The sequence below is a fragment of the Physeter macrocephalus genome, chromosome 19 (genome assembly GCF_002837175.3).
Source record: "Physeter macrocephalus isolate SW-GA chromosome 19, ASM283717v5, whole genome shotgun sequence".
In the NCBI taxonomy this organism is placed as follows: domain Eukaryota; kingdom Metazoa; phylum Chordata; class Mammalia; order Artiodactyla; family Physeteridae; genus Physeter; species Physeter macrocephalus.
The window spans coordinates 19,435,151-19,458,029 of NC_041232.1; the positions used below are offsets into that span (position 1 = coordinate 19,435,151).

The 22,879-nt window shown below is 50.6% G+C and overlaps 1 protein-coding gene across 3 annotated transcripts in view; it reads right to left on the minus strand.

Moving 5' to 3' along the window:
• Nucleotides 1–165: 165 nt before the first annotated feature.
• RILPL1 (Rab interacting lysosomal protein like 1) overlaps nucleotides 166–22,879 on the minus strand; it is a 43,621-nt gene continuing 20,907 nt past the window's right edge. The window contains exons 3-8 of one of the 3 annotated variants that reach the window (XM_028480036.1): nucleotides 21,414–21,532; nucleotides 20,525–20,746; nucleotides 10,991–11,163; nucleotides 8,977–9,069; nucleotides 2,770–2,793; nucleotides 166–1,012 (exon numbers count right to left, since the gene is read on the minus strand). In XM_028480036.1, coding sequence (XP_028335837.1) covers nucleotides 868–1,012; nucleotides 2,770–2,793; nucleotides 8,977–9,069; nucleotides 10,991–11,163; nucleotides 20,525–20,746; nucleotides 21,414–21,532 — 776 coding nt within the window. In that variant the 3' untranslated portion in view covers nucleotides 166–867. Of the gene's footprint in view, nucleotides 1,013–2,769; nucleotides 2,794–3,067; nucleotides 3,156–8,976; nucleotides 9,070–10,990; nucleotides 11,164–20,524; nucleotides 20,747–21,413; nucleotides 21,533–22,879 lie in introns of all 3 variants that reach the window. The other 2 variants (XM_028480037.2, XM_007104569.4) reach the window with 2 other exon arrangements.

Below are 22,879 nucleotides of genomic sequence, written 5' to 3' on the forward strand. Positions count from 1 at the left end.
TTGCTTTGGCAAGTCTTCCCTACCCACCATCTGGCATCCCCTAGGGTTCCGCACACCACACTCAATCTGCTTTGGGACATTTGTCTTCTTCACAGGGGACTAAGTATTTGACACAGTGAATGCTGAAACAAGATGCCAAGAAAAAAAGAATCCACACAAGAAATGTTGCAATGTCTCATCCTTAGCAACTTTGTTTGGTTAGTACTGCATAACTCACAGCAGATTCCAAGGCACTGGCCTTGAACATTGCTACATGCTCTAGGCATTATCAGTAACAAGGTGCAATAGAGAACCACAGGCTCTTGCAAACTTGTCTCCAGTTTCTGGGCAGGAGGACCATCCTCCCTATTTTCTGTTTGTTTTGTGCCTAAGCTGGGCCATCTCATCCTGTGACTTCAGAGGCCCTGCCTGTCTAGTCGACGCATCCTATATATTATGCTACCACCATGACAATGTCATGAACGTAACTAATGAAAACCTACCACTTCCCTGCCTCCCATTTAAGTATGACAAATGTGATCATAAAACCTCTACACAAATAATTTCATACAAAGCAAGTCAAACAGCAGTTATAGCGGCATGTGATGTATCTGGCGAAGCTTGCGCTACTGAAGTTAATGCAAAAGTCAGCTTCCGCTCGTGGTCTTATTAAATATATATCCTAAGGGATCAGAGTCATCTATTAGAAACGGTGATAGCCCTGGTATAAATAAACGTTTCTTTAGAGTTTGGCATCAGTTTTTTGACGTGCTCCCTCAAAGCAGACAGTTTGTTGGAGGGATCAGGTTTGAGGGTGTGACACCCAAGGCGGCCAGGTTCTGTTGCAGGCGCTGGTGGTTCAGGTCCAAGGACAGAGGTGGGTCACGGTCACAGGTGCTGCAGGGCCTCCTGTCCTTGCTCCGTGTAACCGTCGTCGCGGTGGCAGTTGGCCCACTGGCCAAAGGACTCGTGGATGCGCACGTTTCTCTGCGTGTTGGCCAGACGCTTCTTATCTCGGGAGAAGAAGCTAAACCTTTGAGAAGGGAAAGAAAGAAATGAGAGGCTGCCCTTGGCCACGCACGTCACAGTTTTTGCAATGCCAGCAGCAAACGTGAGGGAGCAAATCAACTCGAGGTGTGAAAGAAAAAGTTCGGGGTGCGGGTCAAAGTTATTCCAGAAAGCAGCAGGGCATTCTGCATGTCATTGTCACAGTACCTTGGAGGTGACACAGTGTGAGCAGGGTGTGCACATAGGTGATGTATCTCCTGCCTTAAGCACTACTGAGGATTTCTTCTCATGACCAGTGGAAATAAAAAGCTACTGGAAACATACATCATGGGTTTCTTTACCTTAATGATGCACAGAGAGGAATACTTGAAAGCCATATGGTACGTAAGACGATTCGGATGTAAAGAGATGAATATTTTAAATTTAAGTAACTATTTATTTCATGTGGTTTGGGAAACTAGGTTAAGTAGCACATCAAAGCCCAAATTTCATGGATATTACTACAGCTTAGGGTGAGGTGAAAGTAGGTAGTTAAGAAAAATGAGGCAATTAAAATATGTATTAAGGAATAGCATACATGGTTCTCTGATTAGATGAACATTATGAATATAGTATGTGAATGAAATTTGGGAAATATTAATTTGGACACGTGACAAGAGCTGATTTAATGGTGATTAAAACGGATTTAATTTAAAGGTGAAAGCCTTTAGAAGTTATCACAGTGACTATCTACATAGCAACGGCTAAAGTAGACCAAGAGGTCTTTTCAAAACAGCTGTGACTGTTGGCCATTGATCAGTCTGAGTGAACCATCTGATGCCTAAAAGATAAAAGTGGAAATCTCAGGCCAAAAGCTGATAATGTGGCCCATTTAAAACAAAGTCAGCTTAAACTCCACCTAAACAGAGACTAGGACCCTGGCCAGTAAACCTGAGTTGGCCTATTTTGAATATTTCCCCAAAGCCCTTTCTAAGCTGCCAACTGCCCTTCTGTACTCTCCGCCTCTAATTAAAGATTCTTTCTATTCTTACCAAGTTCCCCTACTCTTGAATTTTGGTTTCTGAACTTGGTAAGAAATATAGTAGCTCTGTCATGTCTTCCAGGGGCAGGAATAGGAAGGAACCCCTGAAGAAGTCAAAGCTTCAGATCGACTATTTTTAGTTCCCTCTGTCCGTTTACCTATTCGTTTTTTGTTTTGTTTTGTTTTTGTTTTTTAGTGCTGTGGCCTATGGAGTTCAGTTTTAATCACATCTGAGTGAAAATGATTTTCCTATTCCGTGGTTACTGGATCCTACAGTAACTTCCTAGCAGGAATAATGTGGTCTTTCACTGTAAAGCTGGGGCAAGCCAAGTTTGTCTGGAGAAAGTCTCCCTACCAGCTAAAGTCTCTTTTTTCTTTCTGCAACCAATATGTGTACTGGCAAATGAAGGCATGCTTCTCATTCTGGGTTATTTGTGAGCTCTTTCCATAGTGTAATCAAAGCAATTAGCTGGGCCAGAAAGACAGTAGCGCTCATCACTGTTACATGTCATGTCTACCTGATTCAAGCAGGAAAGCCACTTGCCACTTCCTGTCCAAGGGGACACAGACAGAATCAAGACAAAAGTCTCCTCCTCTGCTTTTCCTGTTTTAACAAGATCAAATGGCTTGCTGACTATGCCTTGGCAAAACAAAGCGGTTTAGAAAGCCAGGGTGTGAAGATCGAAAACACAGCGTTAGTGTCACTTGGGGGCCGGGGCGGTGGGGGGCGGGATGGGTCATGGTGGGCGTTGATTACTGACCCGTCACTTAAAGGACCTTCTTTACTGGATCGTGGACAAGGTGGTTTTAGAATGGAAACAGAAAAGACAAAAAGAATTATCGGTGACAGAGCCGAGAATTCCGAGGCTTCGCTCGTGCATATGGCGCGTCGTGAGTGGCGCGTTTGAAATCGCACTTCACACCCACTTCAAATGGGAACACGCAGGTGACGGCCATGCAGCTAAAGGGGCCAGAGGAGACAGGCCAGCCCCAGCGGTAGCTGCAGCAGGCATTCCAAAGGCACAGCTCAAAAGGAAACCAGAAAAATGCAGTGCCTACGAGGGACACAAGTCGTCGGACAGGCTGCAGTGTGGGGTCATCTATTATCAGTCCAGCTGCTACCATGGGCATTATGGCTGTAAACATCCTGGTTAGAAAAGTACAGATAGACACAGAGAAGATAAAAACAGGGGCGCATGAAAAAGAAACACACTCCACAGACAGGTCAGCTGAAGGGTTTGCTCATGGTTTATGTGGAATTATGGCCCCCCCAACGCCCCCCATTCATATTTTGAAAAGTCCTAACTCCCAGGAGCTCAGAATGTCACCTTATTTATTTACTTAGTGAATGTCACCTTATTTAGAAATAGAATCCTTGTAGATGTAACTAGTTTTGGTGAGGTCATACCAGAGTAGGGTGGCCCTAATCCAATACAACTGGTGTCCTCATAAAAGGGGGAAACTTGGACACAGACACACACACAGGAAGAAGGCCGTGTGAAGATGGAGGCAAAGTTTGGGGTGATGCTTCTACAAGTGAACAAAGGCCAAAGATTGTCAGCAAACCACTCGAAGCTGGGGGAGGCGTGGAGCAGACTCTCCCTCGCGGCCCTCAGAAGGAACTCACCCTGCCAACACCTTGATCTCGGACTTCTAGCTTCTAGGGACTGTGAGACGATACATCTCTATTGCTTTCTGTATTTTTTTGGCCACGCCACTTGGCTTGTGGGATCTCAGTTCCCCGACCAGGGATTGAACCCGGGCCCTCGGCAGTGAAAGCGCGGAGTCCTAACCACTGGACCGCCAGGGAAGTCCCTATCTCTGTTGTTTAAGCCAACTCAGTTTGTGGTACAACAGCCCTAGCAAACGAGTACAGCGTGTGACAACCACGTAGGGAAGACAGGGTGGCCTCAAGGGCTGAAAACGCAGGCCTGGGTGTGGGGAAGAAGTGTCAAAACCTGCCGTGGGATTGTGTGGTGACACTCTTGGGTGTCTTGCAGCACGTCTCCCCCAGCTGCCATGAGCTGCAGGCTCTGTGCCCTGAAGGCAGCCGAGGGAGACCTAGGAGAGAAGGTGAGGCAGCCAGGATGGGCCGGGCAGGAGGGAGCCTGCGTCGTCACCCGCCTGGCAAGTCAGAGCCGACAGTGAATGCTCGTCGGTTCTTTGTCTGGGCAAGGAAAAAGCAGAAGAAACTCCAACTAAGCCTCCAGAGCTTATTTTGAACAGCTTTGATTTCTTTTTTTTTTTTTTTTTTTTTAAGAGGTTGGCTGAGCAAAGATATAATATGATTATCTCAAATGAGGTTTGAGAATTCTCTGCGTCTGGATCACCTTTGACGCAACTTCACAGACTAGCTGGGTGTTGGCACCTTGGCAAAACTACCTGGATGGCTTCTCAGAGACAACGAGGAGAAGGGGTTCCATTTGGTAAATGAATGGGCCCAATCCCCAGGGGCCAGGCCAGCGGGTACCTTCCAGGGGCTCTAAGCCACAAGGTACTGCACCCACCTTTACCAGGACCCCTCTCTAGCGTAACAGGGAGCCCCCGAAGACAAAGTCGTTGTTTAGGGGATGGCCCCAGATGTGTGGCGTGGGTATTTTGCCTGGGCAGATGTTTGCCCACTGGGAAGTGCTGGACTTCCTTTGGGGCCCAATCAGGGGCCAAACGGATGCGCCAGGGCCTTGGGACACCTGGGGTGTTCCAGCCGAGCTATTCTCTGTGTGTCTCGCTGGGATCACGGAACGGACGACCCCCTTCCCTCTCTATTCCAGGTGCCTTGCTGCAGGAGCCGCCTGCTCCAGAGGGACAGCCACTTCCATGATAAAAGACTGGCTTGTTTTGGGCAAAAGTTGTCTCCTGGATACGATGTAGCTGGTTTCAAACTCCCCCGAGCCCCTGCCACCACCCCACCCTGCGACAAATTGTTTCTGGAAGACTCAAACCAAATGAAGTTCTAACAGTGGCCTTTCAGGCAGTGTGATGGGCGGCTGTAAAGAAGGTGGGCGGCTGTAAAGAAGCTATTTCTGGGCTGCAGTGAGCAGGGCGGTGGGTAGGGGACAGGGAGAGAATGCCCTGTTGTTGCTACCGTCGGACACTTGGGTGGCTGCCTGCTCCGAGGCCAACCTTTCCAGTGTGTGAGGCCAGTTGTTCTGGTCGCAGCTTCCCTGGCTGTGCCTCTGAGCCCCCTGCCAGCTGCCTGCCTCTCAGGTCAGCCCCCCGCCCCTGCTCAGCAGCGAGCAGCTGTGTGTATACCTGTCAGCCCAGGACTGAGAGCCGGGCACCACACGAAGGGGGCGCTGGTGCCTGGTGTCCACTGGGGATGAGGCTGGAGCCACTCGGGCGCTCCCTCGTGACCTGCCCAGCCAGTGCCAACCCAGACTGTCCGGCCAGCAGCTGCTCAATCACAAGCTAGTCTTGGAAGGTTTTCCGGGCACACTGTTTTGACAGGTGGCAGGAGTTTCTGGTTCGCTTGACCAGTTCAGCCCAGCAATGTAGACTCTGGTGTCTCTGGCTGGTGGTGCATTTGCGAGATAAGGGAACTGGGCAGCCAGCCCACAGCTGGTGACTCGGGAAATGGGGTGGGGAAAAGGGGGGTGGGGAGGCCGAACGGGACAGCTGGGGCGAGCACTGTCTTGTCTTGGCCACGAGACAATCAAAAGGCATGGGTTCCAATCCCGACTTTGATCCATCCAGCAAGGTGATCGCAGCGAATCAGTGGCCTTCTCTGGGCCCCAGTTTCCTCATCTGAGACATGGGGCTAATTGTCCCAGCTCTGAATCTCTGACGGGGTAGAAGATACCCTAGTTCAAGTGCTCCAAGCCGGTGAAGCCCCTTCGAACCTCCCTGGTAGTTACTGCTTACTTACTGGAGGGTGGGGAAAAGTGGTCGAGGGCTAGAAGCTGAGCTGGAGAACAGCTGTGAGCTGCACTAAAAGGGCCCCGGTCCCCAGGGAAGATCCATCCCTGCCCCGGGCTCTGAGCTCCTGGCCACAGTGATGCAGCTTCCGGTCAGTGGCCGAGGTGGACAAAGTGACCAGTGTCCTGTCTGGGCTGGTCAAAAGCCTCTTCTGCCATTTGGATCTTCCACTTATCCCCTACAAGGCCGGGGCGGCCATGGGACTGGCCACCTGCACCCCGTGGATGAGAGATTCTGAATTCTCTCTCCCTCTCTGTCTCTGACTCCCAGATTCCATTTGCTTCTCCTGCTGGGCTCAGGGCCCCAGGTCTTGCTGAGCAACCGGAGGCCGAACTGAAGGGGAGAAGGGTTTGAAAACTGGGCCCCAGGGTCCTTTCTGGAACAATCTGGAAAAGAGGACCAGACACCACAGCCTACTCGTGTGTGGGTAGAACTAGTGGGAAAAACATTGTTGGCTTAATTCTGACAACTTTCCTCTGGATTTTACCCAGTTTGAGATTTGCAAAAACCAACTCTCAAGTACCTGTTTTAGAGAAAGGGGGCTGGAGTGGAAAACTAGAAAGTCAGAACATCCCCGCTTCAGAAGGAAGTCTTAGGATTACATATGACTTGGAATTGCAGTGCCAGACACGCTGTAAATGCAGCACACATGGAGCAGAGATGCTAGAAAGGTCTGATTGTTAAAGGCAAGGAACTGCTGAAAGAAGAAGATAGATGCTGGTCTCTTGGTCTCACCCCTCCCTTAGCTAAGGGAGGAACTGTGTGGGCTCATGAACTTTTTCTCAAACCTCCCCAGGTTTTAGCCCAAAGCAATTAAGATCACTTCTGCTCATCCTTACATGCAAGTGGGGCCGGTGGACGGATCAGGGTCTAAGCGAAGTCAATCCCATTTCTTAGCAAGCACCGGATGGGAAACCCTAACCAAGGATACTGAGTACATCATAGAATCGAGACCAAAGGGCTCCCTCTCCCCCAGGATGAGGCTACAGTGGATGCCGGTTACTTTCGTCTGTTCAGCAAACTGATCTTGCTTGGGGTCTGTCCTTCCCCAAATCCCAGTCCATGGGAACTGGATGGAGTTAAAGCTACTCTTAAGTTTCAGGCGTGAGAATGAGACCCAGACCAGACCTATGGATGCACTGCCCTGGGAGGTGATCATGTGACCCAGTCAGAGCCAAGGAGACTCAATTCTGTGACTTCTGTGGGAGATTCTCTCTTCCCACTGGAGTTTCAGACAAGAAAGCAGAAGCCTGAGCTGATGGCGGCCATATTGCCACCCTGAGGGGACAGCGTGCCCAAGAATACAGCCCACAGAAAGGAAAACAGGTAGAGGCAGAAGGAACCAGGCAGAGCCCTGAGAACAAGACCTGGGTCCAGCTGAGCCTGAAGCCAGGATGACCTGAAAATCTCTAGGTGCTTGGCCAACAGTTTTTCTTTCTTTAAATTACTTTGAGTTGCGTTTCAAGTGCCAGTGGGAGATTACAAACGAATACGTGGCCAACGTGGTGTTGGGATCCAGAGGAAGCCTATCTGGTTCCAAGCTTCACCCCCAGGAAATATTTATCCCTAACCAGAACTGGGGACCACACCCCCTCCCAAATCCAGCAGATCTGCTTGACCGAGGGCCAAGCAAACAAGCAACGTGAAGCTGGCAGGAGAGGCTTGGAAAGGAGCCATGTGTTAATCCACACACTCCAGAGGGCGGCTAGCCTTTCCCAGGGCCCAGCATCTGAACAAGTCGCCCCTTTCTAAGAGCAGTTACACACATTTTGCATTCCCTTCCTATCCCCCAACACCGAGGATTACATCAATTCACAGGATAAGAACTAGCCAAGAATTTCCAAACAAAACTGGAATTTAAAGGTTGAGGCATCTGAGTAACACCCCAATTCCTCTCCCCACACACCCCAGTTGGCTTTCCAGCCCATGCCACTCGCTTTCACAAAGCTTCTACCAGGGTTTGCGGGCAAGAACGGAAGCCTCTTCTGTAAGAAGGTGCAAGGCTGAGAGTCAGGAAGACCCTCTCAGGGGACAAAACGAGGCCACAAGACAACTGGGAGCAGGAGGCCCTCCTGCAGAGTTGAAAACGTGGGCTCTGGGCCAGGCTGCCTGGGTTCGAACCCTGGCTCTGCCTCTTATTAGCTGTATGACCCTAGGCAGGTGATCGACTTCAGTGCCTCAGTTTCCTTAACTGTAAAATGGGATGACAGTGCCCTCACCTCACAGGGCCATGGTGAGGACTCAGTGCCATTATCTGCAGGAACGGTACCCGGCAGATAGGTTCTTAGTAGGTATTAGCACACAGTAGGTTCTTACAAGATATTAGCTAACTAGACCAGAGCTTTAAGCCTTTATCTGAAGGGCTACAGGGGTCAACGAACCTAAAACTGTTTGCAAGACTGTATGACTCCACCTTCACACACACCCCCGCCGCCGAAAGGGTCTGCAAGCTCTCATTCAAATCTCAAAGGAGTCTTTTGATGCAAAGACTCCGAAGTAGCTTTCAGTCTAGTTGAGGGCAAGGCCTAGGTCGCTCTTTCTCTTGTGTGTCCCCCACAGCCACCAGGGCCCAGCGCTGCATGTATTATGCACCAACGAATACTTAATGGAGAGACAGATGGATAGGTGAAGTCATCACAGAAAAGCATATATGGGGTGGACCTGCGGCCATTCGGACACCTCGGAGCTGGGGTTTCAAGGCCTTAAGATGCGTGAACCTTTCCCACCACGCAGTATTTGCTGTCCTCAAAGACATGCCCCACCTGACACACTCAAGCCAGCCCAGGCCCCAGCCCTTTCCCGCCCCCTCGGCCTTCCCCAAACCTCTCTGCCCAGGGACCCCACCCAAGGAGAAACTCAGCCTTCAATGTACAGAGGTGACTCTGCAGTCAAGGGCCAGGCCCAGCGTGCCCCGGGCTTAGGCCCAGCCCCGCGGGAGGTGGTGAGTAACAAGCCCAGCCCTGGAGCAGGTGCCCAGGAGAAGTGAGAGGCCGTGTGAGCCGCCAGCTCAGCCGCGAGCGAGCAGCCCCAGACGCCGGGAGCGCAGCACTTACAGTCGCTTGATCCCAGACTCCGGCTGGGGGGACATTCTCGGGTGGGTGACGGGTGGAGGTTGGGGTATTCGATTTTCCTCTTCTATTTCTTCACTGGAAGGAGTTGAGAGGTGTGAGATAAGAGTCAAAAATTCCATGAGAGCTGGAATATTCTCTCTGATGGTCGGGGAGGGCACGTACTTTTTCAGGGGAGTGAAAATAAGGGACCCAGGAGGACAGCAACGGTGGCCTTTGCCCCATAGGCTCTCTGCCTCGGGGGCTGGCCTCTGGAATGGCCAGTTAAGAGGAAGGATCAGTCCTGGAGGCAACGGACACAGGTGCCTGCAGGTCCTTTGGCCCAGCTGGTCACATGTGAGAAATTTCAGGAAGGTACCCACATCTCTATTTTAAGTTTACTTTGGAGATTCTAGCCGAAAAGAATGGCTTCCTATTTTCTGTTCTTGCCAAATGCTTCCTTGTCTCCACACCTTTGTGGTTTATTCTGCCTGGAATACGCCACCCACAACATCTCCCATACCTGAAACATACCCCCCTATCCTTTAGGGAAGGCCCAGTTCAAATGCCACCTCCTCCATGAAGCCTTCCTGATTTCCGCCCCATTCCCAAGCCAGAAGTGATTTCTCTCTTCTTTGAACAGCCAGTGCTGTTCACACTGTCATAAAACTTTCTTATGTGGCAGACTCACAGTGGGTTTTCAATAAAAATGTGTGGCACTGTATTTTCTCTGATGTCTTATCTTCCCTACTGGGGCAGGGACCACATCTGGTGCATCTGCCCTTCCTTCCAGCTTTCCATTCAACAGGTAGTTGTTGTGCGTCTACACTGAGCTAAGCTGCATCCTAAGTGCAGGGAACTTAGTCATGAACAAGACAAATAAGGTTTCTGGTCTCATGTTGTTGCAGTCTGATGCAGAAACAGACAATAAAACAAGCATGTTCATAAACAGGATAATGTGAGACGGTGAAAAGAGCCATGAAGAAAGTAAAACTGGGTAAAGTGATAGACAGTGACTAGGACAGAGCGCTCCTTTGGAGGGGTGTTGATGGAGAAGGAAGGCCTCTCTCAGGAGGTGACATCTGACCCGAACCCTGAATGACCAGGAGGCAACCATGGGAAGAACCGAGGGGAACGTTTTCCCAGCTGCAGGAGTAGCATGTGCAAAGGTCCCGAGGTAGAACCAAGCATGGTGTGTTTTGAGGAACCAATAGAAGGGTAGTGTGTACAAAGCTGAACAAGTGTGAGGTGGCATGGTATTAGATGGTGGTCTAAGTCAGGGGCAGTGCTGTCCACAGAACTTTCCACGAGGATGGGAATATTCTATATCTCCACTGTTCAATACAGTGGCCACTAGCCACAAGTGTCAATGGAGCACTTGAAATGTGCCGAGTGCAACTGAGGAACTGAATTTTACATTTTACTTAAGTTTAACTCATTGAAATTTAAATAGCCACATGTGGCTAGCGGCTAGTGTATCAGACAGTGCGGCTCTGATATGTACAAGGAGTTCAAAAATGGCCACGGATGGACTAAATGACCAAATATTAGGCTCTATTGCTCCACCATCTCTTATCTCTAATTCCAAAAATCCAAAAGCCTCTAAAAACCAAAATTCGTTTTGTTTTCTTTTATTTTTGGTCATTCACCTGGTGGCAAAACCTGAAACGAAATCTCGTGAGGCTGTTTATAGTCTTTATTTATCCCATTTAGTAGGAATGTTCGTATCTTTTGCTGCAAAAATATTCACGTGTTTGATTTTGGGAGAACTGCCCCAGAACTCGCTGGTAGTATAAGGTAATGAGGTAATACAGTATACATAATATTCTTTTCTAACAGGAATGCACCTGAGCCCAAGAGTTTCAGAAAGGAATTATGAGCTGGTATGTATGTGCTTCAGGCCAGAGACGGTCCCCACAACAAATACAGATGCAATCCTTGTCTTCCAGGTGTGCATTTGTCCCCAGACTCTGCACAACCTCAGAAAGGAGCCAGCCTGGGAGCTGCCAGGGGCACTCACCTCTTATAGTATGCCAGCTCCTCCTGCAACAAAAACACTTTGGACTTGAGCTCGTTCCTCTCGTGCAGCACGTCCCGCAGTTCCTGCAGTGTGAACCGGGGGCGGTTGGGGTCCTTGAGATCCATGGCCACCTTCTCTGCCTCGGAGACACAGCCGTCTCCGCCCAGCTCCATCTGGAGGAGGGCAGAGATGCTGCTAATGAATTCCTGGCCGCCGCCACCAGCACCCACTCGGCATCCTGCCGGAGCCCGAATTTCCCACCCTCCCAGGGCCTGAGCAGCTTGCTGAGGACGCTATTTTAAGAACTCGAGGGTGGCCTCTGCTCATGTTCTGTGCAGTCAGCGTCCCTCAGGAGACCAAAGCCAGCGGCCACCTGCACATTGTTTGCCTTCTCAACAGCCAGACCCGCAGTCCTGGCGCCTCCCCACCTGACCCAGGGTTTTATTACAAATAACATTAAAAGGTGTCCGAGGAGAAGAAACCGTGTACTACCCAATGCTGCCACCCTCTTCAATCTGCCTGCTTTCCCTTTCCCATGTTCTTGACTCATTTTCTAGCCAGGTGCATTGCTCATTTGGCCAAAGTTGTTGGAATCAGAGCCAATGCGCAATTCTCTATTCCTTTTCATTTGATATTAAGTCATATACAGTTTCCCATTTGTTACTGGCCTTCTGGTCAAGCCTGCTCCTCCCCAGTGGCTGTGGGCATCTTTTCACTGGAGTTTGGTGGAAGCCCTGGTTGGGGCGGGGGGGGGGTGGGTAACACCCCAGCCAATGTTCACATACAGGGCATTTATTTCTTTTCCACGCAGGTCACACAGATGGATCCTAGCCTGTTAAGTCACCCGCTCCACACCCAAATCCCATCCTCCTGCCCTCTTCCACAGCAAGGAGCTTTTTAAAAAAAAAATGGTGATAAAATTCACTTGACATAAAATTTCCATTTTAAAATGCACAATGCAGTGGGTGGTGTTTAGGACATTCACAGTGCTGTGCAACTACCACCTCTACCTAGTTCCAAAACATTTTCCAGAGGAAACTCCACACCCATTAGCAGTCACTCCCCATCCACCCCTCCCCCCCCAGCCCCTGGCAACCACCATCTGCTTTCCATCTCTATGGATCTGCCTTTTTTGGACATTTCCTAGAAATGGAATCACACGATATGTGGCTTCTTTCACTCAGCATCATGTTTTCAAGGTTCACCCACATTGTAGCCTGTGTCGGTGCCTCCTTCCTCTTCATGGCTGAATAATATTCCACTGTGTGAAGAGACATTTTATTTATCCTTTTATCCACTGATGGACATTTGGGTTGTTTCCACCTTTTGGCTATTGGGAACAATGCTACCATGAACATCTGTGTATGAAGGTTTGTTTGAACTCCTGTTTTCAGTTCTCTGGGGTATACACCTAGGAGTGGAACTGCTGGGTCATATGGTGACTCTATGTTTAACTTTTGGAGGACCTGCCAGTTTTCCACAGTGGCCGCCCCATTTTACATTCTTGCTAGCGGTGTAGGAGGGGTTTGACATTCTCCACATCCTTGCCAACATTTTTTTCTTTTTTGATAGCAAGGAAGTTTTTGCAAGCTTTCCAAGTCAGCTGGCCAAATCTGCAGGTGGCCCACACTCTCCAGGCAGTGTACTATTCCTGACACCCTTGAGCTGCCAATGTCTCGTGATCGTCTAGAAGGAGTGGACGAAAGCTTAGGACAACAGTGGGAAAGCTCTGGGACAGGGGAAGGAGGGACTGAAATACAGAAGTGCCCCCCGCCCCCTCCCCCACACACAAAAGTCCCACAGAAGCACAAGGAGAAAGGGACTCCCACCTAGATGGGCCAGGATGCTGAAGGACTCCAGAAGGCAGAGCTGAGAGGCCTCACGTCCTGGGAGAGTCAGGGACGTGCTGTTCTGGGAAAGGACACTTGAGAGGAGACACCTCCCACCAGGGCAGATCAGGTGACAGAAGAGCCACGGAGCGGCAGGCAGCAGGGGAGGCGCCTCGTGGCAGCAGGAAACTGAAACCTGACACACGTCGCCCCCTCAGACCGGCTGGGCATCAGAGTGGGGCCTCTTCCCACCCACGAACTTGGGGAGGAAATGGTGGAGGATTTAACTTCCCGAGAAGGCACTCTGAGGCGTCTGCTGATGCCACACCTTCGGGGGGCTGTGTCCTCAGGGTACATCTTCAGTGTTTGACTCCCTCTGCAGAGCCTTGGGGGCTGCTCCTCGGACCACCTGATGGCCACACATTCAGATGGTACCCCCTACCCAAGCTCCGTAGTGCAAATGCCTAGTATACATATGGCAGGCACTCTGTAATGCCAGTTCCCTTCTCTTCCTCTGCCCAGGTTAATCACAGGGCATCCTCGGATGTCTAGTATTTACTTAACATTACTGGGCATCAACTTTGTGCCTGCTGGTCACTGAGCTAATGAGACGAATAGGACAGTTGGTGGTGGAGGAAAGATACACACAAATTTACAAGGTAATATAATTAAAGAGGTACAAGGACATCAGGCTCTGAGAAGGATCACGGAAGACGTTACTGCAGATGTGGTCTTTGTGCATGGGGTCTTGACGGATGTGTAGGAGTTCACCAAGAACTCTGGGCCCACCCCGGCGGGGGCCCCCTCCCCCATTTTGTTTGGCCTTCACTGTGTTCTAAAACTCTTTTGAATTAGTTGCCAATGGTTTTAGATCAGGAGATTTCACACTGAAGTTTGGGTTTGGGGCTTCCTTTTGGGAAAAAATTGGAAGACTGGGTCACACTGGGTCCACATGGCAGCACTGGGCTGGTAACTGCATAGCAGCTGCTCCCTTTTACATGCTATTTCTATGGCTGCCCACTGCCCTCCCCTTTTTCCTTCCCTGCCTGTGGACTCCATAGGTGCTGGCGGCTGTAGACTCCAATCTCAGGCTCACACACTCCCTCCAGCCCCTCCCTCCCCAAACAACTCAGGCCCTGACATTCACTGGGCAAGTCCCCTGACTTTCGGCCTCTCTGGGAAGGGCCGGCTGACGGGTCTGCACGCCCCTCACTTTCCAAGGGGACTTTGGGCAAGCTGCTTGCTCCTCCCTGGGCCCTCGTTTCCCCATCTAGTCCTCAAAAACCCAATAAGGACTTCCCTGGCGGTCCAGTGGTTAAGACTCCGTGCCGCCAATGCAGGGGGCACAGGTTCGATCCCTGGTCGGGAACTAAGATCGCACGTGCCGTGCAGCGTCGACCAAAAAAAAAAAAACCCAATAATATTTCTAAGGGCCCTTCCCACCCTGACACCCGGGGATTCCTATGAACACAGGCTTTCAAGGCGCAGCAGTTCCCATGGGTTGTCATCACCCAGGACATCAAAGGGCTTCCTTAGAACCTGAGTTCTTTTCCTCTGGACAGCTCTTTTTTTTTTTGGCCGTGCCGAGCGGCTTGTGGGATCTTAGTTCCCGACCAGGAATCGAACCCGTGCCCCCTGCAGTGGAAGCGTGGAGTCTTAACCACTGGACCGCCAGGGAAGTCCCAGGGACAGCTCTTTTATCACAGGAGCAACCTGATTCCCTTACAGCTTGGGGGATTCCCAGACAGGTTTGCAGAAAAAGTCCTGACTTCTGGGACCATTGCCTGGAAGTGCAGAAGAGGGTAAGCTTGCGGCTCCAGCTCTTCTGGAGACCAACACAGGCACTGATGCAGCCCAGTCCTCAAGAGACACAGCGAAGGCTCTTCCCAACATGGCAATCGGGCTAATCAGCAGCGAGCCTTCTAGGCTTATTCCACGAGGGACCACGGAGGTGGCTCGGGTTATCACCGATTGTCTGCTGGTCCCCTGAGGATCTCTGGGCACAGCTTGAGGGAGATGCCCGAGGCCCCAGGTGCTCCCTAGGGAGGCCCCAGAGACCGGCTGACAAGCAATGGGGCCTTGTCATTGGTGGAGGGAGGCGACACCCTCCACCAGGGCTCTCCATCCTGAGGCCTGGCCTCCTGGGCACACTCCCCGCTGCCTGGGCACAGCAAGGCCACTTCCTGTGCTCTTGAAGGCCACTGAACATACTTCTGAGCAGCCCCTGGGCCAGCACTGGGGAATGACTGTGCTCTGGTCACCCTTGGTAGCTCCAGGCTACCGCGAATGAATTCAGCCTGAAAACCCTGTTTCACAGGCCAGCCATCAGGACCCTATCTGCTTTCCCTGTATACTTAAAAAAGAAAAAACCCTAACTTACTAAGAAATCAGAACTTGTAAGGCAGAGACAGTGACATCAAGGAGGTACTATTAACTTTACAGTTTTCTTATTGATTTTATATAAAGTCCCTTAGACAGGAAGCCAACCTCATTTTCTTAAGGGTTTATATGTCTAACTGTCAAAGGCAGGAAAACCGTCAGTTAAAATGTGAGGAGCTGGATGAACTAGAAAACATGCTGAGTGAGAGGGCAGTCAGGATCGCATGTTGTATGATTCCATTTCCATTTTGGCCATTTTTGAAATGTCCAAAAGAGGCAAATCCATAGAGATGAAAAGTAGATCAGTGGTTGCCAGGGGCTGGGGGGAGACAGAGATGGGGAGTGAGTGCTAATGTGTACGGCATAGCTTTCTGGGGTGACGGAAAAGTTCTAGATAGTAGTGACGATCTCACAAAATAGTGAATATACTAAAAGCCACTGACTTGGGGACTTCCCTGGTGGTCCAGCGGTTAAGATTCCGCCCTTCTAATGCAGGGGGCGCGGGTTCGATCCCTGGTCAGGGAACTGAGATCCCACAGGCCATGCGGTGCAGCCCAAAAATGAAGAAACTAAACAAAACGAAAACCAAACAAACAAAAAAACACTGACTTGTACACTTTAAATGGTTGGATTGTATAGTCTGTGAATTACATCTCAATAAATTCCACCTCAATAAATATGTTATAAAAATATACAAAGAGTCTTGCCTACTGGAGATCACACTGAAATGACAGTCATGCATCTCAGAAAGAATCTTATGAATCAAGAGGCAATGATAAGAATGGATTCCTCCCCGGCTCTGGAGCCCTCCATAGCTCCCACTTTCCCTCACCAACCTGGTGCCAGGACTAACTGCAACCCCAGCCACACCCTGCACGTTCTCTAGTCTGGATCATGCTGTTCGTCCTGCCTGGAATGGCCTGCCCCACATTCTACCCCTGGACATCCTACCCATCCCACGAGACCCATCTCAAGGCCCTGAGGACCCGTACTGCCCTCTCCTCTCCACTCAGAACTCACTGCGTCCTCCTCTGATCCTATCGCCTTCTATCCCTGCCACACTAAATTTCAGACCGACCGAATCAAGTCAAGTTCATGTCCCTCATTTGTCAGATAGGAAACTGACCATCAGAGAGATGGACAGGCCCCAAGTCACATGGCAGCAGGTGATGAAGCCACCACTACCTGCAGTTTCCCCGTCTGAGTGACAAGCACCCTGAACGCCACTCAGCTCCAAGGGATGCCGTCAAACCCCGTAAAGACGCCCTGGGTTTGGGAACAGACGCTGCAAAGAAGCTCAGTGGCTTAGTCATAACTGCTACCGGATTCTACTCCCCTGTTTCTGTCCCACCCCCATGGCGCCGGAAAGGAAACTGCAACCGACTGGCAGCCATGCCATGGAGGTGTGAAATGTCCTCGTCCTAAAGAGACCTGGAGCGGGGCTCAGAGTCTTGTGGCTGGGGTGATGTCCTCAGGACCCAGGTTTGGACCAGGCCCCACCTGCCCAGCCGGAGACAGGCCTGAGCTCTCGTGAGGCCAAGGAGGTTGGAACGGGTAGCCAGGGCAGGTTGCGGGGGGTGTGACGGCCCCAAGCTTCTCCCCCTGGCTCCTCCTCTCCATCCCCCTGCTACCGATTTGGTCCAGCCCTCACCTCTCTTGCCGGGACTATTGCAAAAGGCTCCCGACAGCCACGTCTGCCACCAGCTCCTTGTTCAAACTGTCCTCCATAAGCTCAGAGCTGATCCTGTCACTCCCCTGCAGAAACCCCGTGAAAGAATCCACATCCCTTACTGCTCAGCGTTTTTTGCGTGTGGCATTCTCAGCCCCGACTCTCTGGCACTGACGATTAACATCTGCTGTCTCCGATTGGCCTGTATCCATTCCCACACATCTCTGGGCTGAGTCATTGCAATTTTCCTCTGGAGAAACTTCCCTTTCCCACTCTCTGTGAGTGTGGCTTAGATGGGTGCCATCTCCATGTGGCTCAGGAATGGACGACATGCATATTCTAACCTCAGACCACAAAGACTGATTCAGTGGTGGGCTAATGAGAGGCTCCCTGAGACTCTCGCTGAGAATCTGGGAAAGAAGCAATTTCTTTCTGCTGGGGTTGCAAAGCTGGTTGAGTACCAGGGGCCACTCTATGGCAAGAGGCTGCTTGAGAATGACAACAACACAGAGGAAAGCAAAGCTGAGAGAAGGTCTGAAACAAATTCCCGACAGCATCATTTGGGCACCTGGAACCAGCTATACCTGAAGCCATCATTAACTCAAAGCCAGCCGAAAATTCCTTAAAAAAAAAAAAAATCCTTAAACCATTTTAACTTAGGCTTCTGTCGCTTTTAGCCAAAAGCAGACTCTAACCTCTCCCTTTTAAGACTTCTCTCCCTTACCTCCCTATCTGTTACCCGGAGGTTCTTGTCCTTCCAAGAACCTAGAAGTGTATGGCCTGAATTCACAAGATACTTAATGACTGTGCTGGGACTGGAGCCAACCTGATGGTAAGCTCCTCTGTCTTACCTCCCCCACCTGTAACCCAAGAGACCAGCACAGTGCCTGCAAACCAGAAACAGTCAATAAATATTTGTTGGAACAAATGGCAAGCCCTGAGCTTTCCTGTAACGGTTCATTATACTCTTCTGAAACGGCACATCCATCTTCTACACCTACCTGTCAAAATCTTAGCATTATTATCACTGACATCCAGCTGAAGCAAGAGCTGGTCCGTGAAACTCCACGCCACCCCCATCAGGCTTAACCGCACTATCTCTGTGTTCCTGGCACATTTCGGGGGCACACCTACGTGGGAGACACCTCTGGTGCCCCGTGTCACACCCTGGGCCCACCTGGATTTTGCTGCAGCTGTGGTGCAGTTCCATCCATGTGGACAGGGGCCCACCTCAAGCACACACTGTATGTCTTTCCATTTTTGCTCCAGTATCTGCTCCACAAGTTCTGCCCAGGAGCGTTGGGGAGATGACCCCTCCGGGGGCCACTCTTAGCTAATTGGGGACAGGCATTTGTGGATAACTGTTCTAAGCCTTTCTTCTCCAGAAAGACAGTTCCGGGAGGTGTTCTATGGTGCTTCTCAGAGGTCCCAGCGGGACTGAGCTCCCACTGTGACCTCAATGACACACCCTCAAATTCCCTCTTCCTCCTTCCCTCACTTCTCTGGTCTTTGGGATCACCTCACAAATTAACCTCCTGCCCAGAGTCCTTTTCTCAAGCTCTGCTTCAAGGGAACCCAGAGTAAGACAACCTCTTACCACTAAGACAACCCCCTTCCACCTTAAGTGTGGCTGCTGGTCTCCAAGTCTGTCTCCTGCACTGGGCTGTAAGCTGCTTGAACCTCCACAGCACTCAGCACAGTGCCTGCAGATAAAAAAGCAGACTTCTCTCTGCAGCTTACCTGGCCTGCAGCACTGGCCCCTGCCGACCTCTCTGACCTTATTCAGACCCTCTCCCTCATCATCAGCTTGCACAACAGGCACCCTTGCCTTCTTATACTTTCCTGACTGCACTGTAATTTCTCCTGCCTCAGGGCCTTTGCACATGCCACCCCCCCCTCCACCTAGTTTATTTTCACTCACTCTTTTGATCACCTCCTTGAGGAAGCCTTTTTGACTCCCCCAGACTATCATGGTAATGATAACAACAGCTAACACTTTAAATGAACTAACTCATTTTATTCTCATAACACCAATCTGGGGGTAAGGATTGTTATTAGTATTCCCATTTTAGAGATGAGAAAACTGAGGCGCAAAGAGGCTAAATAATTTATCCAAAGACACGGAGGCAGTAAGGAACCGAGGCAGACTGGCTCTAGAGTCCACACAGTTAGTTACGCACTCCAGACCCTCCCTCAGTTATGGGACCTTCTGGCACCATCCCTCTCCTTTAGCATGAATCGCCTTTTAAAAAAAAATCGAGATATAATGCACTTACCATAAGATCCACTCTTTTTTTTTTTTTTTTTAATTGGACGTGCCACACAGCTTGTGGGATCTTAGTTCCCCAACCAGGGATCAAACCCATGGCCCCTGCGGTAGAAGTATGAAGTCCTAACCACTGGACCACCAGGGAATTCCCAAGATCCACTCTTTTAAAGTATAAAATTCAGAGAGGGACTTCCCTGGTGGCACAGTGATTAAGAATCCGCCTGCCAATGTAGGTGACACGGGTTCGAGCCCTGGTCTGGGAAGATCCCACATGCCACAGAGCAACTAAACCCATGTGCCACAACTACGGAGCCTGCGCTCTAGAGCCCACGAGCCACAACTACTGAGCCCCTGTGCCACAACTACTGAAGCCCGTGCACCTAGAGCCCGTGCTCTGCAACAAGAGATGCCACCGCAATGAGAAGCCCACGCACCGCAACGAAGGGTAGCCCCCGCCCGCCGCAACTAGAGAAAACCCGTGTATAGCAATGAAGACGCAACGCAGCCAAAAAATAAATAAAAGTTAAAAAAAATTAAAGAAATTCAGAGATTTTTAGTACATTCAGAGTTGCGCAACCATCATCACTATCTAATTCCAGAACATTTCCATCACCCCGAAAGAAACCCTGTACCCACTAGAAGTCACTGCCCATCCTCCCCTTTCCCCAGTCCCTGAAACCACCAATCTGCTTTCTGTCTCTATGGATTGGTCTATTCTGGACGTTTCAAATAAATGGACTCATACAATATGGGGGCTTTTGTGTCTGGCTACTTTCACTTAGCATGTTTTTGAGGGTCAACCAAATTATAGCATGTCTCAGTATTCCATTCCTTTTTATGGCTGAATAATATTCCACTGTATGCATAGATCATATTTTGTTTATCCATTCATCAGTTGATGGACATGTAGATTGTTTCCACCTTTTGGCTGTTGGGAATAGTGTTGCTATGAACATTTGTGTACACGTTTTTATGTGGTCATATATTTTAAGTTTTCTTGTGCATATGCCCAGAATTGGAATTGCTGGGTCACATGGTATATTATGTGATTATCTGACTAATGTCTGTCTCCCATACTGGCTGTAAGCTCCATGTGGACAGGAACCAGTTCTCTATTTTATCCCCCACGCCTCCAACACAGTCAATAATTATTTGAATGAATGAATGAACGAATGGCAGATGCCCAGTAACCACCACTGAGCTAGATACCCTGGGCTAGAATGCTGGGAGTCCTGGGTTCCATGCTCAGCCCTGCCTCTGCCCAGCTGTGTGTCTTCTAGCCAGCAGCTGGCCCTCCCTCGGCCTCCCATTTCTCTCAAGTGTATGGGGAAAAAGCAAGGCAGCCTGCCCCCCTCGAGCCAGCCTGCAGAAGCTAGCTTCCCACTCACCACAGGCTCCTCCTCTCCGTTCTGGCTGAGTTCGCCCTGCAGCCTCTCTCTCAGCTTCCCAAGCTCCGCCCGCAGGCTGCCCATCTCCTGCTCCTTGGTTTGCAGATCTGCCTCCAGTTCTACCTTCTGTTCGATCAGGGCCTTCCCCTGGGCCTCCACCACTGTGACACGGTGCCGGAGGTCGTGGTTGATCTTCATCAGCCGGGTCTGCTGCTGCTGCAGCTGTAGAGAGAGGAAGGCTATTGGATGGGGCCGCCACATCCAGTAGCTCATGTTGTGTACTGCACAAGAGCAAACCATCTACAGGCGTGCCATTCATACTGTAGATGCCTTGATTTGTTTGAAATTTGTTCACGTTCTTACAACTCTGTTGATGCCAGAGATGGCCAATTGTGTATATTTACTATGATAATTTTATGACAGATGGAAGATAAGTGTCTTGTTAGTATATTACGACAATTTCCCAACAGAGGGAAGTAACATGCCTTGAGAAAGGGGTGTCATTTTCTAATTTAGGCAGAGACACCGTATAGGTTCCCGGAGCAGCCTGGACCATGCTGGGGAAATGAAGGGGATGGGCTGGAGGAAGCCTCAGGGTCAGAGCAGAGGCTGCCTGGGCCCTGGGGCCTCCTCAGTGAGTGGAAAGAGTCAGGTCACTGGGCAGTGCCATGTTCCCTCCTACTGCTCCAGTGAAGACTCGGCCGAGGGTCCTCCGCACGGCAACTGTTTCAGGGCTGGGCCTCTCAAGCCATAAGCAGGATCCCTACCCCACGGAGCCCATGGCGTGAGGCCGACGGGGAGAAGGGGCGCTTCCTGAGGGGAGGATCCCGTCTCCTGCTGGTACCCGCTGGCCGGGAGGGCGGACACAGGGCCGGGGCTCAGCACTTACAGCCTCGACATCCTCGTTCTTCAGCCCGAGCTCCCGATCCTTGGCGCGGATCTCGTCGCGCTGTTTGTCCACCACCTCCTTCAGCTTCTTCATTACCTGCCGCTCCCGCTCCGACATGCCTGGGGTGGGGTGAGAGGGACCCGTGGGTGCGTCCACCTCCCTCCCCTGCTTAAACCATCCGGTGGCTCCCCACCGAGATGAACCTGCCCCCCCACCTCCTCCTGGACTCATCTCTGCTCGTCTGCCCCTCCCCAGCGCCTGCTTTCTGCCCCTCCATCCTTCCCCTGCTCAATCCCACCGCAGGGCATTTGCTGTTTCCAGCTTCCGCAAGTCCCTTCCTACCAACCTCCCCCAGGCTGGCTCCCCTTGATTCTCAGGCCTCAGCTCAAAGTCACCTCCTCACAGAGCCCTCTCCTTCCCTGACCCCCGCCACAAGTAGCCCCCTCCTCCCACCCCATCCATTCCCTCACTTTTTACAGTGGCTAAGTGTCTGGTACATCCTTTCATCTAATGAAAGATGATACTGCATAGTGATTCAGAGGGTCGGCTCTGGAGATCAAATACTGGTTCTCCCATTTATTAATTGTGTGGCTTTGGGCTACCCAACCTGTGCCTCAGTTTCCACATCTCTAAAACGGGAATAACAGTACCTACCCCATAGGGCTGCTGCGAGGATTGCTCTTGTTAATACACATGAAGCCAATATTGAAGATGCCTGGTTGGTACACAGCAGGTGCTCAAAGGGTACTGTCTGTTACTTACCTGTTTGTTGTCTGTTCTCCCTGCCCCTCGTCCCCCAAGTATACGGTCAGCCCAGGAGGCAAGACCTTGCCTAACCTATTCACTGTGTATTCCCTGGACTAGCATAGTGCCTGACACACAATAGGTGTCTGCTCAGGGCTTTGGTGAATTAAGGAATGTGAGGATGGATGCTGTATTAGTTTCATGTGCTGCTGTAACAAATAACCAACAAATTTTGGTAGCTAAGAGCATCAGAAATTTATTTTCTCAAAGTTCCAGAAGGCAGAAGTTTAAAATCAGTCCAATACTGGGAGTTCCCTGCTGGCCTAGTGGTTAGGATTCCGGGCTTTAACTGCTGTGTTCTGGGCTCTATCCCTGGTTGGGGAACTGAGATCCTGGAAGCCATGCAGCACGGGCAAAAAAAAAAAAAAACAACAACAACCAAATATCAGTCCAATATCAAGATGTCACCACATCTGTGCTCCCTCTGGAGACTCTAGGGCAGAATTTGTTCCTGGCCTCTTCCAGCTTCTGGTGGCTGCCAGTGTTCCTTGGCTTGGGGCCCCATCACTCCAGTCTCTGCCTCTGTGGTCACATGCCTCCTTCTCTTCTGTCCGTGTCAAATCTCTCTCTGCCTCCTTTTTTTTTTTTTTTTTTTTTTTTTGTGGTATGCAGGCCTCCCTCTGCTGCGGCCTCTCCCGTTGCGGAGCACAGGCTCCGGACGC